This window comes from Cervus canadensis, chromosome 33, assembly GCF_019320065.1.
Source record: "Cervus canadensis isolate Bull #8, Minnesota chromosome 33, ASM1932006v1, whole genome shotgun sequence".
NCBI lineage: Eukaryota > Metazoa > Chordata > Mammalia > Artiodactyla > Cervidae > Cervus > Cervus canadensis.
Window position 1 is genome coordinate 6337097 of NC_057418.1, and position 15092 is coordinate 6352188.

A 15092-nucleotide genomic window follows, 5' to 3' on the forward strand; every position below is an offset into this window, starting at 1 on the left:
TTGTGTATCCTTTTCTAGCCAGTATATTCAGCTTCCTTACGAAGAACAATGAAAGCAAATACAGTATTACACAATTTCCAAAGGAAATAATTTTTCTTTGACATCTCAGATTCAGAAATTCTGAACTAAAAATAAACATGAAATTTCAAATATGGAGTGTTTGGGATGGTCATATTATATAAATATTTGGATGGAAAATCATAGAACATGATATAGCACTTATAAAATAAAAAGAATTAAACTTAACAGTAAAATACTCCTCATAAGTATTACAAACATTCCATTAGGTGGACAAATTCAAAGAATCAAGAAGGAAAAACTCCAAAAGTCAATATTTACTTAGAAAACAATATAGTCTGTGTTGGGACTTCCCAGTTGGCTCAGTGGTAAAGATCCCACCTGCAGACATGGGTTTGATCCCTGCATAGGGAAGATCCCCTGGAGGAGGAAATAGCAACCCACTCCAGTATTCTTGCCTGAAAAATCCTATGGACAAAGAAGCTTGACAGGCTAAGTCCATAGGGTGCAAAGAATCACACATACTGAACAACTAAACACACAGGCATGCATCATTTGTGTTTAAGACACTGTTTGCTGGGGAGAAACAGCTTAGAAATGAAATGGGAAAATACAACATTCTTAATTGATGTAGTTGGCAAATCTGGCAGTATTGGACCACCTGCTTCTCCCAAGGAGTATACAAGATAATCACACAAAAATTTAATTTCATTTAGTTTATTAATATGATCCAAACAAGCTTAGCTTAAGACAATGAGCAAAAGACCCAAGATAAGATTTGGCTGATCTATACCAAAAGAACAAAAAAGGTGACAGGACTGGTGACAATTTTATTTTGGAAAGTTAGTTTATTAACTAATATAAAAATAAATCTACAATAGCAACTGTGACTCAGATTGAGCCAGTATGCAACACGTGTGATACCCAACATGGTCAGAGAGGACCTCACACCCTCCTCAGCTGGTTCACACCCTCCTCAGCTGGTTCACACCCTCCTCAGCTGGTTCACACCCTCCTCAGCTGGTTCACACCCTCCTCAGCTGGTTCACACCTTCCTCAGCTGGTTCACACCCTCCTCAGCTGGTTCACACCCTCCTCAGCTGGTTCACACCCTCCTCAGCTGGTTCACACCTTCCTCAGCTGGTTCACACCCTCTGGCCTTTGTCCTGGCCCTTCACAAAAGGCCCCTCACAGCACTGAGTTTGCAGCCAGCTACATTTTCTCCTAGGCTACAATCAGTTATGTACCATTGCTATGTTTTCTGCAGCCTCTTTCTTTTTGGATAGTGACAGAGCTCAAGGAAAAAACTCACCTGGCCAGTGCTGAGCAAGGAAGCAGGGAAAAAGATGGGCTCAGGGTGGTTTGGGACGCAGACTCAGGTAAATGAGCAGGCTAGAATGGGCACCATCAGAAAGTGTTGAGGTCAGGGGCCCACGGGTGATTCACAGAAAGACAGAGCCACATATTACAAGAAAGTAGAACCACTGTTCCATTCGGGAAATCACAGCAAAGAGCAGTAAAGAGAAAGAACACTGGAATGGACAGTACTTCCATTTACACCTTTAAGATAAAAACATTTAAAAAGAGGAATACAGAAATGAAATCAATCATTTCAAGAAGTAAAATAGCAATAACAAGTATTTCAATAAAATGAAATACAGGAGATAAAGAAGTCTTTTACTTCCACTTGACTTTGTCCAATTTTTTAAAGAGGTTAGGTAAGGTCAATTTTGCTTTACTGAACGATTCATACATTTTATCAGATATTTCCGAGGAAAAGATGAGAAACCGATGGACATCTCTCAGGAAGTCTGAGAAAGAAGAGGGGACAGGAGGAAGGGAACCTGTGAGAGGAAGTCTCCAAGGTCTTCACCCTCATCCTTCACACCCCATAAATGTCCTTAACCTGCATGGGAAATATCAGGCTCGGATCACGGAAAACTGTGGTCACCGAGCATGAGAGTATTACGGGCACACGCTCCTGGGGCTGAGTGCGCCGCCCAGGACCACGAAACTCAGGAGCAGCTCGAGACAGGCATTTCCATGCAGGGAGGTGGAAGACGCCCCGCACACCAAGGGCTCTGCTTGATACGGTCTTTCTATATCTGGAGGTAATGCTGTCATGCCTTGAATCTGAAAAGGAAAGAGCAGAAACAAAGCCACTGAGTGTGTGATTGAAGAGCAGGACTGCGGCCAAACTTGCTCAGCCCTGCATTTCTGCAGGGGTTAAAAGGGTGGGAGGGGGCAACGGGTGCTGAAGTGGTCCGACATCAGTCAGAATCCTAGGGATTCCCAGCAAGGTGGAGAAAGGGTCAGACACACCTTCGGGAAAGAAGAGATATAAAACATGCTCTCTCAGGTTTCTTTTTGAATCTTTCATCCCACCTTATTCCTTTTTCACCCCAACTTTAGTTTTAGAATAAATTTCCTTCTTTGAAGGAAGTGGAATCAGAAGGTTTGGGGCATCTATATAATCATTGAAAAATTCTCAGACTTATCAAAAGACAACTGGATTTATGGATATCTGTCTGTTCCTCTCATTTTATCTGTTGTGGATTCCGGTAAACTCCGGTATCTGTTTTCCTTGAAGATTAAAACAAAGCGGGGCTTACCGACCACTCTGCGTTGTCTGTCTTGGAACATCTCACGTTGACCGGCAGGCTAAGGACAAGCTTATTGAAGGCAAGACCTTCCTTTTTAGTCCATTTAAACTTGTTCATTGCATCCATGAAAGAAAGGTTTTTATACTGCTTAGGGCTTTTGATAATAAAAGGCCAGGTCCTGAATATAAAATAAATAACCAGAATGAGTCATATTCAGAACTAAACATTTTGTGTTTCCATTACTTTTCAATACCGTAAGTCCCCTAATATGAGCTTTTAAGTTGTGAACTGCTAAAGATGCAAACATACCCCTGTACACCAGCTGTTGTGTAGCCCTGCACTTTCCAAGGATGGTACTGTAAGGTTACAAACGCTTTCGCTACTTTCTATGTTTGTTTTTTATCTACATATTATCTGTGTGAAAAGTACTATAAACCTATGACTATACAGACGATTATGTCAGCTGGGTACCTAGGCAAACTTTGTTGGACTTAACAGATTGGACTTAGGGACACTCTCTCGGAAGGAAATGCATTTGGATGTAGGGGACTTATTGTATTCTAAAACAGACTTCATACTAGTTCGTTTTTACACAAACAGATAACCTGATTGAAAGTACTAATCAACTCTTAATCAGTTACTAGAAGAAATACATATAAAATAAGAAGTCTTTTTTAAGAAAATTCCTCAGTTTAGTAGCAGATGAGTGTTACTTTTAGACAAATAGTTTTGACTTAGAAAGCTTCCCCGGAGCCCCACAATTCCTCACATAATTGTTTTGGCTTTGGTTAACAATATAACTGATAGGCGTCAGTTCTGAAGACTGCAAAACTAATGATGTAATGAAGAAATGTGCAGAATATCAAAAGATACTGAACAACAATGGAAATTTCAATTCCATACTGTTGAAAAGCCTGACCACTGTTGGTTGTCCAGGTTTTGCTTACCTAGGTGGCAACATTTTTTTTTTTTAATTGAACCAGTGTTTTTAAAATTTCACTGAGAAAAAAATACTTTGAAGATGATACACCCTGCTTCTACTTGCTGCTGAAGAAAAATATATGTAAAGTGTCCAAGAAATATAAGTTTTAGATTCTCGATTCTCGAAAAAAGGAACAGTGTTTAAGTGTAGTTCAAAAATTTGCATGGTCTGTTCCATGGACCACCCAGGAGATTATCATGGGTACCTGGTAGGGGTTTGGCTCCCTCGATACCCCAAGAGGAAGTTCCAGCGATTTTCAATAATTAGCAACGAATTAACCTCTGAGGAATCTACATTTTTAATATTTGATCTTTGTAATTTCTTCATTTAATTATGTCATATCAGCTCGCTCTCTCTTACATACATAACCTACTCAGGCATGTTGAATATTATCTTTTTAATTAAATAAAACACTCTTTACTGTCTTTTAGAGTTATGAAGATAAATTTTTTATGTTTAAAATGAAAACATTTCCTCTGTACTTTAATAAGTGAGATAATGAATAATACAATAGGTCACATACGAGGATCTTTATATTCTTTATTCCTAACCTTTTTTCTTTAATTAAAGTCAATATATCTTTGCTGAGTTTTAAATGCGCTGTTACGCACAGAGACCTTGACGTTCCATAAAGAATGAGCAAGTGCCATCACACTGCAGCAAACAGATCCAGCAATGACCTAAAATCTGTCACATCGCAAATCAAATACTCTGTGGAGACTTACAGAGGTACAATCCAGAATCAGTACAAAATAAAATCTGTACATGTAAAAACTTTCATAAAGTAAAAATTTAACTTGAAAGGGGCCCATTATATTTACATACCATGTCATCTAAAATATACTAAAAGCTAGGTGTTAGTGGTAAAGAACTCGCCTGACAATGCAGGAGATGCTTGTTCCATCCCTGGATCGGGAAAATCCCCTGGAGAAGGAAATGACAACCCACTCCAGTACTCTTGCCTGGGAAATTCCGTGGACAGAGGAGACTGGTGGGCTATAGTCCATGGGGTCACAAAGAGTCAGACACAACTGAAGCAGCTACAGCCTCCCCAAAATAGCTAAGTTTAATTAAATATAAAATAACTTTAAGTCAAATACTAAAAATAAAATTTACTTTTCAAGGAGATAAGGTATTTGCCTTGAGAAAAGGAAAAATCTACTTTATAACCAGGAAAATGCCGGACGGGTAGCGGGGAGCGGAGATCATCAGCCTGTAATCTCCCAAAACACCACAAGGGGGCACTAGAATCTCTGCTAACTCCCTAAGTTTTCTGCAGCTTTGCTAGTGAAGAGTGAACGCGCGTGTGCAAGTCACTTCAGTCCTGTCTGAGTCTTTGCCGCCCCGTGGGCTGTAACCCACCAGGCTCCTCTGTCCATGGGATTCTCCACGCAAGAATACTGGAGTGGGTTGCCATGCCCTCTTCCAGGGGATCTTCCTGACCTAGAGATCGAACCCACGTCTCTTATGTCTCCTGCGTTGGCTGGTGGGTTCTTTATGTATTGTATATTACATAGATGAAACCTTAAAAAAAAGGTTTACCGCTAGAACAAATTAGCAAATTAGCATCTGTTTGAGATTTCACAGTATAGAGTTACAGAAGAGGTATAAACACATTTGCTTGCTTATTATAATTATGTAGAAAAGGATTTTAAAAAGGGCAAGCCCAATGAACCCTTTATTGGAGCCAGCAGGACAGGCTGGGTGGGGAGGAGAGTGTCACGACCTCCCTAACCTGGCATCTTGTCCCATTTTCATTGTCTCCTTTCCCTTCCTACTAAATTTGTTCAGGCTCCTACTTTATAACATCACACTAACAAACTTCCTAACCTTGCAGCCTGTCCTACACCACACTTGCTGATTACCACTGGAAAGAAGAGAAGGAAAAGACAGAATGAGGAGTAATCCTGAAAAAGTAAATATTTATCCTAAGTATTTTTCCTTAAAAGACTGCAATCTAAACCAGAAATAGATAATGTTCAGGTAGTAAGTTCTGCTCTCACTGGGACTGGGACTTGAGTTATTAGAAATTTAGGAATGTTCTAGAAAGTAAAACTATTACATTTCTGCACATCTGGGCAGTGTCTAAATAACTACCCAGATCCACATATAAATTGAAGGGTATTATTTATATATCACTGTAGTTGACAAAAATAAAGGCTTTAATATTGATGAGCAATTTTGCTTTATAAGCTTAATTTAATTGGCTAGTCGATTTAAAAATATACAGAAATGAAATAAACTTTAAGACTATCCAAAATAACTTTGGGAAAAGAAAAAAATGGCAAAGTTTGGGGATTTACACACTCATTTCAAGATTTACTATAAAAAAATAATAATAATTGTGTGGTATTATAGTAAAGCTAAACATGTACCAGGGAGGCCTGGCGTGCTGCAATTCATGGGGTCGCAGAGTCGGACACGACTGAGCGACTGAACTGAACTGAACTGAACTGAAACATGTAACACAATGAACAGAACTCAGAGTCCAGAAATTGGCAATATATGGTGAAAGGATTTGCAACAAACATTTCAGAGTAATTGTATAGGAAAAAAGTAGCTTTTTTCATCAAACAGTTCTTGTACAACTTGATGTCTGTATGAAATACAATGAACCTCAGAAAATTCAACAAACAGAAAATTATTCAAAATGGATCTTCAACCTAATGCTAAAACTATAAAACTTTTAGGAAAAAAAAAAAGAGAGAAAATCTTCACAACCTTGGGCAGGTGACAGTTTCTTACAAGGGATATCAAAAACACAAAACAAACCAAAAATAATAAAATGGACTGCAGAAAAATACAGCTAAAAAATTAAAATCAAGTCATAGACCAGAAAAAAAATTATTTGCAAACATACACCTAAGAATTTATATCTAAAGTATAAAAACTCTTTACAATTATAAAGAACTCTGACAACTCAATAATAAAAAAAAAAACTCAGTTAAATGGACAAGAATTCGAACAATTAAAAAGGAACATGTATCAATGATTAATCAGCATGTGAAAAGAGGCTTGATATCATCTGTCACAGGGGAAATGGAAAATAAAACTACAGTAAGATACCACGGCATACACATTACAATAGATGAAATTCAAAATCAAGAAAATACAAAGAACACTGGGAAGATTAAGTAGTAGGAAATCTTACAGGTTATCAGTGAGAATGTAGAGAGGTACGTTATTTGGGAGAACATTTGAGAGTCTCAATGCTGTAAACAGAGACCTAGTGTACAATCCAAGGATCCCACCACTAGGTATTAAAGCAGAAATTGAAAACATATGTCCACACAAGGATGAATACAATAATATTTATAGCAGCTTGCTTCATAATTGCCACAAACTGGAAACAATCCAAATGTCTTCCAACTAGTGAACAGATAAATGAAATTTTAGGTATATACACACTGGGGAATACTACTCAGCAATAAAAAGGAGTGGGTTGATGATACACATACACACACGCAAATACATACATACATATATATGTGTAGATGGATTTCAGTATAGGTGAATCTCAAAAGCATTCTGAGGTAAGGCAGCCAGGCACAAAAGAGTATACACCATATGATCCTATTTTCATAAAGTCTAGAGACGATCAGACTAATAGTGACAGAAAGCAGATTCCTGCTTTTCTGGGGCTGTGTGTGGAGGGGGGTGTCTCCAGAGGTGTGACAGAAGTCTCAGTGGTGATGCAAACGCCCTAGAGCTCCTCTGTGATGTGGTTAAACAGGGGAACACATCCGAGAGAACTTTCTAGCAGCATACTTAGCACGCGTGCCTGCCCAGGTGTGCGGTCTTGTCCGACTCTCTCGCGACTCCAGGAACTGTATCCCACCCGGCTCCTCTGTCCATGGGATGTCCCAGGCAAGCACACTGGAGTGGGTTGCCATTTCCTCCTCTAGAGGATCTTTCCTACCCAGGGATCGAACCCACGTCTCCTGCATCTCCTGTGTGGGCCGGTGAGTTCTGTACCACTGAGCCGCCTGGGAAGCCCATACTTAACAAAGGGGCATTTAACTGGATGTAAGCTCTATCTCAAGCAATTTGACCCAAATAAATAAATAACAAACAAGAAATAAAACGTATCAACAAACAGACAAAAAAGATACAACCTATACTTTACCAATCAGATGGTTAAAGAAGGAGACCAGGAAATCTGACTGAATGAGGCACAGCTCCTAACCCTCTGCACGCTCTCTGAGCAAATGAACGTGTGGAAGGATCAAGCGCAGTTGAATCTCCCTGGCAGAAGCAGAGGTTTGTGAGCTGTAACAGGTTTGGCAGACTGACATAATAAGGCCTGGGACATTCCTCTACTGAAAGGCAGTCAGCTCCAACCAGTTAGAAAACATCCTCTAATAGATTTTTAATAAAATCTGAGGAAGGAAAAACCGCCTTATTATAATATAGAGAACAGTTACACCTCTGCACACACAGCCCTTTACCCTCAAAATATAGACGAGAAAGTACATAAAATATCAACAAGTGGACAAATGAAAGTCACTCAGTCGTGTCTGACTCTTTGCGACCCCACAGCCTATACAGTCCATGGGATTCTCCAGGCCAGAACACTGGAGTGGGTAGCCTTTTCCTTCTCCAGGGGATCTTCCCAACCCAGGGATCGAACCCAGGTCTCCCGCATCGCAGGCAGATTCTTTACCAGCTGAGCCACAAGGGAAGCCCACATAAAATATATCCTGTCCAAAAAAAAAAAAAACAAAATATATATATATATGTATATATATCACCCAAATCTCAAACTGTAGTGTGGAGAGAAAGCAAACTACTCTCAAATTTGCTTAGAAAGTAGTCAAAACCTCATCTATGTTTTACCAAAGAGAAGTTTTAAGCAGAACTGGCTCAGCAAAAGAAGGAATGGCCAAACAACCATGAAACTTAGGGTGAAAGGAAATAATATCACATTTCAATTATTTCAATATCCAGTGAAGACCAAAAAAAAAAAAAAGAGAGAGAGACAGAGAGAGAGAGATAAAAAATCTATTCTAGAAGATGACATAAACTAATTATACTGGAGAGAATTTCCACAAGTGTTTCATGCTATGTTTAATAAAAACATGAATGCGATTAAACAAGAGCTCAAATACAAGATGATAAAACAACAGAATGAGATGAAAAAGGAGATGGACCAAAGGAAATAAATTTTAAACAAAACAAATTTAGCACCAAGTATGTTTAAAAAAAAAAAAAAGCAAGCGGCAGAAGAGTATTTCTGAAAAATTAGAGGGAAACTCTTGACAAAAATCTCAAATAGAAAAAAGTTTGTAGACATAAGAAAATTTCCTTGTTATGAAAAAAAGAAGTGAATATATATATATTTCCAGAAAATATGTAAATATTTATATATGTAAATATGTAAAACACTTTGTATTTCCAGAAATTGATTCATATACTCAACAATGAAATATGTTCAGTTGAACTTACAAATTCTACAGGCAGAGGAAGAATGAGCCCATTTATCCAAAGACCTCTCTGAAGGGGGGGAGGTGGGCTATGATTCCCAATTACTATATCCAACCAAACGCTGCAGAAATATAAATGCAGAAAATTTCAAACATAAAGGACATAAAGCATGTGGAAGCCCTTCTTGATTAAGTAACTGAGGACAAAATCCTGAGGAATCAAAGAACCTAGAAATGCAGAAATCATATGAAGATTAGGAATTATCATGGAATCTATAAAAGCTGCAATAAATATTATGGAAATTATGTTTCAGAATTAAAGGTGAAAATTAAAAATCTTGAGAATACAAAAATTCTAATATAAATAATAAATATTTGGAGGTACAAAAAGGGAGGTTTGGAGAAAAATGTGAAAGTGTGAATGTTCTCATTTTTATGATCTAAAACTGAAATACAGTATTTAAAAAAGTATTAGTATCTTTTATGCTCTATTTTCTCAGCATCTGAGAGCTCCTTTATATAATATTATTTCTTGTCATTAAAAACAACAGCAATGTTTATTTATTCAACAATTATTCAATTTTAATTTAGTCTTCTGATAAATTGAAACAAAATTAAATTTTATTATTTTTGTTTAAAGCAGTACACAAATTATAATCTTTCTAACACTGATCTGGGCCTCCCTGGTGGTTCAGCTGGTAAAGAATCCACCTGCAATATGGGAGATGTGGGTTCGATCCCTGGATTGGGAAGATCCCCTGGAGAAGGGAACAGCTACCCACTACAATATTCTTGCCTGGAGAATTCCACGCACTATATAGTCTGTGGGGTTGCAAAGGGCTGGACATGACTGAGAGACTTTCACAGCCCTGACCTTTTCATCTTTGCGTCAATACCTATAAGAAAGATGTCTCCAATGACATTCAATTAATGTCAGTGTTATTTATTTCTAACAGAATTTGGAGTGATAGGTTGTGTCCTCTTTTTTAAAACCTTTTTCTGCATTACCTAAATGCTCTATAATAAGCCTATGTGATTTTAACACCTTATCAACATGAAGTGATTGTTTTTTTTTTCCTGCAGAGAATAGAAAAATCACCTCTCCTGATTTTTTTTAAAGAAACAGAACAAATGAAGCAGGAACTTTCCATCACAGAAACCTCACTGGAACCACATGGAGAGTGTTGATGTATCGTCCAACAGGGAATACAAATTTATCTAAACTCATTATCTATTCTGTTATTTGATCTTTGGGAGGTTTTGTTTTTCCGTAAGACTTGCCAGCTCTGTAGAAGGCAGAGGAAAACTGCACCCTCCACAACAGATAAATCTTGAGACAGGATGTACATGTCTCTGTTTTTCTACCAATGTATCCTCTAATCCTAGAATTGCTACAGAATCCTTAAAATAAAATGGAGCACCTAAATAGCCCTTACATTAAAGCAAAAATAGAAGATTCTAGGTTATATGTTATATGATATTTCTGTTTAATACTGTATCCTAAAACCAAATTAGCAATATTTTCATAAGCAAAACAAAAAAAAAGCACCCAAAACCCTTTCTTTCTTTCTTTTTGCCAGTACCTTATCAGTTTGGCCTTTAATAATATTTATGTCAGTATGATGATGAACTAAACGTAAAAGTCTGATTTAAAGTCCAAACATGTACTTATAACAGAGGTTATTTTTCATTCATATTTTTGTAGAATAAATGTACTCAAACATGTAGTTAAATGTTTTATGTGGGCAATGACATCTCAAAACTAGTCTTGTTCTGTGAAGCAATTCTCCCTAAGTAACGAAAATGCCAACTTCAGTATTTCCTGGAGGAGATCAAACCAGTGAACACATACAAAGCTTGTTGGGACACAGAGATAGGCATTTTCAGAGGCTTTATACAAGCTGAGCAGAAAAGAAAATAACTGGATCACAGCATGCAGTTTGTTCATCTTGTAAATACACAGCTTTGAATGCTCATCTAACATTCTCTCCAACGTTCTCTTGATTAGGAATTTTCCAGTCAATACGTTAAAAATATTCTAACGGGGAAAAAACAAAGCTATTTAAGTCTTGCTGTGCTGTTCTCAGTCATGTCCGACTCTGCAACCCCATGGACTGTCGCCTGCCAAGCTCCTCTGTCCCTGGGATTCTCCAGGCAAGAGTACTCAAGTGGATTGCCACACCCTCCCTCCAGGGGATTTTCCCAACCCAGGGACTGAACCCAGGTCTCCCATATTGCAGGACTCCTTAACAGTCTGACCCATCAGGGAAGCCCATTTAAGTCTTAGCAAGAAGCAATATGGGCTTCCCTGGTGGTTCAGATGGTAAAGAATGCCTGTAATGCAGGAGACCTGGGTTTGATCCCTGGGTCCCGAAGATTCTTCAGAGAAGTAAATGGCGACCCACTCCATATCACTGCCTGGAAAATCCAATGGACAAATGAGCTTGGTGGCCTACGATCCATAGGGTACCCAAGAGTCGGACGTGATTGAAGTGACTAAACACCAATGCAAGAAACATACAATCTCGATATTTTAAAAACAAGACTACATCCTAGTGCTTCTAGAGTGACATTTTATGTGCCGTTGTGATTTTTATTGACATTTTATTTGTTCACAATGTAGTCATTGTGAACAAAAAGGCACATGTATAGCAACAACAATACAAATTTCACCTCCTCCGTTGATTATGTAATCTATGAAGTTGAACAGATTCTTAATCTTTAGTTTCCATTTCCTTCTCTGAACTGGGAGTGCAAATACTGCTCTACCTAATAAAACTGTGTGAAAATAAATTAAGCGAAATTACGTATGTGAAAATACTTCAGAAGCTACAACTTAGTTTATACCAGCATTTTGTTATTTGTATTTTAGCAGATACAGACCTCTGATATGGTGGTCATTGGGTTGACTGAATAGGAACTCAGTAGAACATATCTATGAATAGTGGGTTTAATTTAAAAAGAAGAGTGTTTGCAGTTTCTAATTTATAATCCCTATAAAATTTTGGAACACAAAGTAGGCCATAATTATATTCTCGTTCTGATCTATGTTTTTACCACATCCTCATTAAGTGTTTATTTAATCTTTCCTTAAATACACCCCCTCAAAAATCTATGTGTCTCTTGTGTCTAATTACATCAGTCCTTTTGTAACTGACTGATTAATTTTGAAAAATCCTAATCATTAGAAGATTCTTCCTTGCATAAAAATTAAATCTACACTTCAAACTTTCCACCAGCCATCCGAATTCTTCTTTGTGGTACTGCAAAGAATGGATAAAATCCTTTTTTTCTATATCAACCTTAATAATAATAATAATTCTCAATTTCTTTTTCAAACATGTTTCCCTGCACCATTCAGACATCACTATTTTTCCTTTACTCTTCTCTTTCCCTCACCATTTCCCAGAGCTGCAGTTAATCAGTAAGTTCAGTGAGGGCTACCTTCAAAAGGTAATCTGATTGGAACCATTTCTCACCAATTTTACTGGCACCATCCTGGTTTAAGGCACCCTCACCTTTCAACTGGACAATCACAAATTTCCTGGTTGATTATATTATTTCTAATCTTGTCCTCCTAGAGTCTTTTCTCAACATAATGACTAAATTAACATTTTGAATATCTATATCCTATCATAGGACTCTTGAGAGTCCCTTGGACTGAAAGGAGATCAAACCAGTCAATCCTAAAGGAAATCAGTCCTGAATATTCATTAGAAGGACCGATGCTGAAGCTGAAACTCTAATACTTTGGCCACTTGATGCAAAGAACTGACTCATTGGAAAAGACCCTGATGCTGGGAAAGATTGAAGGCAGGAGAAGGGGATGACAGAGGATGAGATGGTTGGATGGTATCACTGACTCGATGGACAGGAGTTTGAGCAAGCTCTGCGAGTTGGTGATGAACAGGGAAGCCTGGTGTGCTGCAGTGCATGGGTTCACAAAGAGTTGGACACGACTGAGTGACTGAACTGATCCTATAAGAGGGCTTCCCAGGTGGTACAATGGTAAAGAATCTGCCTGCCAATGTAGGAGACAAAACAGATTCAGGTTCAGTCCCTGGGTTGTGGAGATTCCCTGGAGCAGGAAATGGCAACCCACTCCAGTATTCTTGTCTGGAAAATTCCATGGATAGAAAAGCCTAGTGGGCTACAGTCCATGAGGTTGCAAAGAGTTGGACACGACCAAAGAATTGAGCACACATGCACCATACCCTATAATAGCTTCTCTTTACATTTAAAACCCAGAGTCCTTATGCTGCCTATAAAGTCCTATACTGTCTGGTCCCACTTGCTCTTATACGTCCCACTTATTGCCCACCATATCTCCCTCTGCTTCAGCCAAACTCACCTTCTTGCTGTTCTTTGAACATGCTGGCCTCATATTCACCACCTGTTACACTGGCTTTTCTCTCTGCAGAGTATGCTTGTAGATCTTTCCATGACTGGCTCCTCAACACTTAGGTCTCTGTTCAAACATCACCTTCTGATATAGACTGAATATTTTTGTCCCCGCCCCACCCCACAAATTCACATGTTGAAATCCTAACACCCAAGGTGATGTTATTAGGAGGTGGGGCTCTTGGAAGAGTCTGTCCTCATAAACAGGATTAGTGTCCTTACAGAAGCAGCTTGAGAAAGCTCCCCTGAGCTTTCTGCCATGGGAGATCACTGTAACAAGATGGCTCTCTGGGTCCTCAGCAGGCACTGAATCTGCAGAACCTTGATCTTGGACTTCTCAACCTCCAGAACAGTGAGAGATAAATTTCTACTGTTTTCAAGCTACCCTGTCTGTGGTAGTTAAAGCAGAAGGGACTAAGACAGCTCCCCAGATAAGCTCTCACCACCCAGCTGAGAACAACACACTTCCTTCATTGTCTCAATTATGTTCATGACATCTTTTAATATCTGAAATTTTATATGTATATTTGCCTATTACTTCTTACCCTCTCTAATATACAATTTCAAGGGAGCAAGAATAATATTTATCTTGCTTATTATTTTGCCATAAGTCATTCCTATCATACACAACTGTGCAGAAAGAATTAACACAGCAAGCCTGAGTCTGACATCCTTAGGAACACCTGCTTGGAAGGCTGACCTTTGGCTGGCATCAGGGAACTTAAATAGCCAACAATTTTCTGCACTAACATAAAACTTTCTCTAAATGATAAGTGCAATTTACCATGCCTAGACTGTCTGTACAAATGAGGCTGCTTATGTTGAATACTTGCTTTCCTTCTGGGAGTCTGGAATCTTGGTATTTGCCAAGCAGAGGGCACCTATGTGACCAGCCCCCAATAAAAGCTCTGAGCTCTGAGTCTCTAATGAGCTTCTGCAGTGGACAACACTTCATGTGTGTTCTCATAAGTTGCTGCTGGTGGAATTAAGCACATTCTGTGAGGCTCCCCTGGGCGGGGTTTCTTGAAAGCTCGCCTTGGAGACCGGCATCTGGCTTCCTGTGGGTTTTGCCTCATGTACTTTTTCCTCTGGTTCATTTTTTATAGTCTTTCACTGTAATATATGTTAGCCATGAATATAATTAGCTGCTGAATCCTTCAGGTCTTTCTAGAAAACTAGTGAACCTAAGAGTAGTCTTAAAGACCCTGGACATAGCAATCAAGATGCTCACCTGGACTGCTCAGCTGAAAATAATCAAATAGAACAGCACATAAAGGAATCCCATAACATGGTGATGAATCTTCAATGAAAATAAAGCCCACCCTTACCCCATCATGAAATCCATTGACTACTTACGTGACTGGCCTGTAGATCTCCTTAACACCAATGAACTGAAGTTGCTCCATGATGTCTGGGATACTTGCACATCGAGTAAGATTAATTCTTGGGTAATAAAGAAGGTATGAGAGACACATTTCATTCCTGGTGCTTAATCCTCCCTGAAAATGGAGATATTTTATTTATAAAAGTATATGTTCCACCAACTCTGATACTTATAGCACACAAACCACAAATGTTACACAGTTTCTTCCAATATTGAAATGTAACCCATCTTAAAGCTGAAAAATAATCACCTAAATGACAATTTGGTTTTCAAAAAGATAG

At 38.5% G+C, this 15092-nt stretch overlaps 1 protein-coding gene across 1 annotated transcript in view; it reads right to left on the minus strand.

Annotated features, from left to right (window-relative positions):
* Positions 1-719: 719 nt before the first annotated feature.
* MOXD1 (monooxygenase DBH like 1) overlaps positions 720-15092 on the minus strand; it is an 87987-nt gene continuing 73614 nt past the window's right edge. The window contains exons 10-13 of the mRNA XM_043457404.1: positions 14784-14926; positions 2631-2799; positions 1170-2151; positions 720-1069 (exon numbers count right to left, since the gene is read on the minus strand). Of these exons, the coding sequence (XP_043313339.1) occupies positions 1984-2151; positions 2631-2799; positions 14784-14926 (480 nt within the window). The 3' untranslated portion in view covers positions 720-1069; positions 1170-1983. The remainder of the gene's footprint in view (positions 1070-1169; positions 2152-2630; positions 2800-14783; positions 14927-15092) is intronic.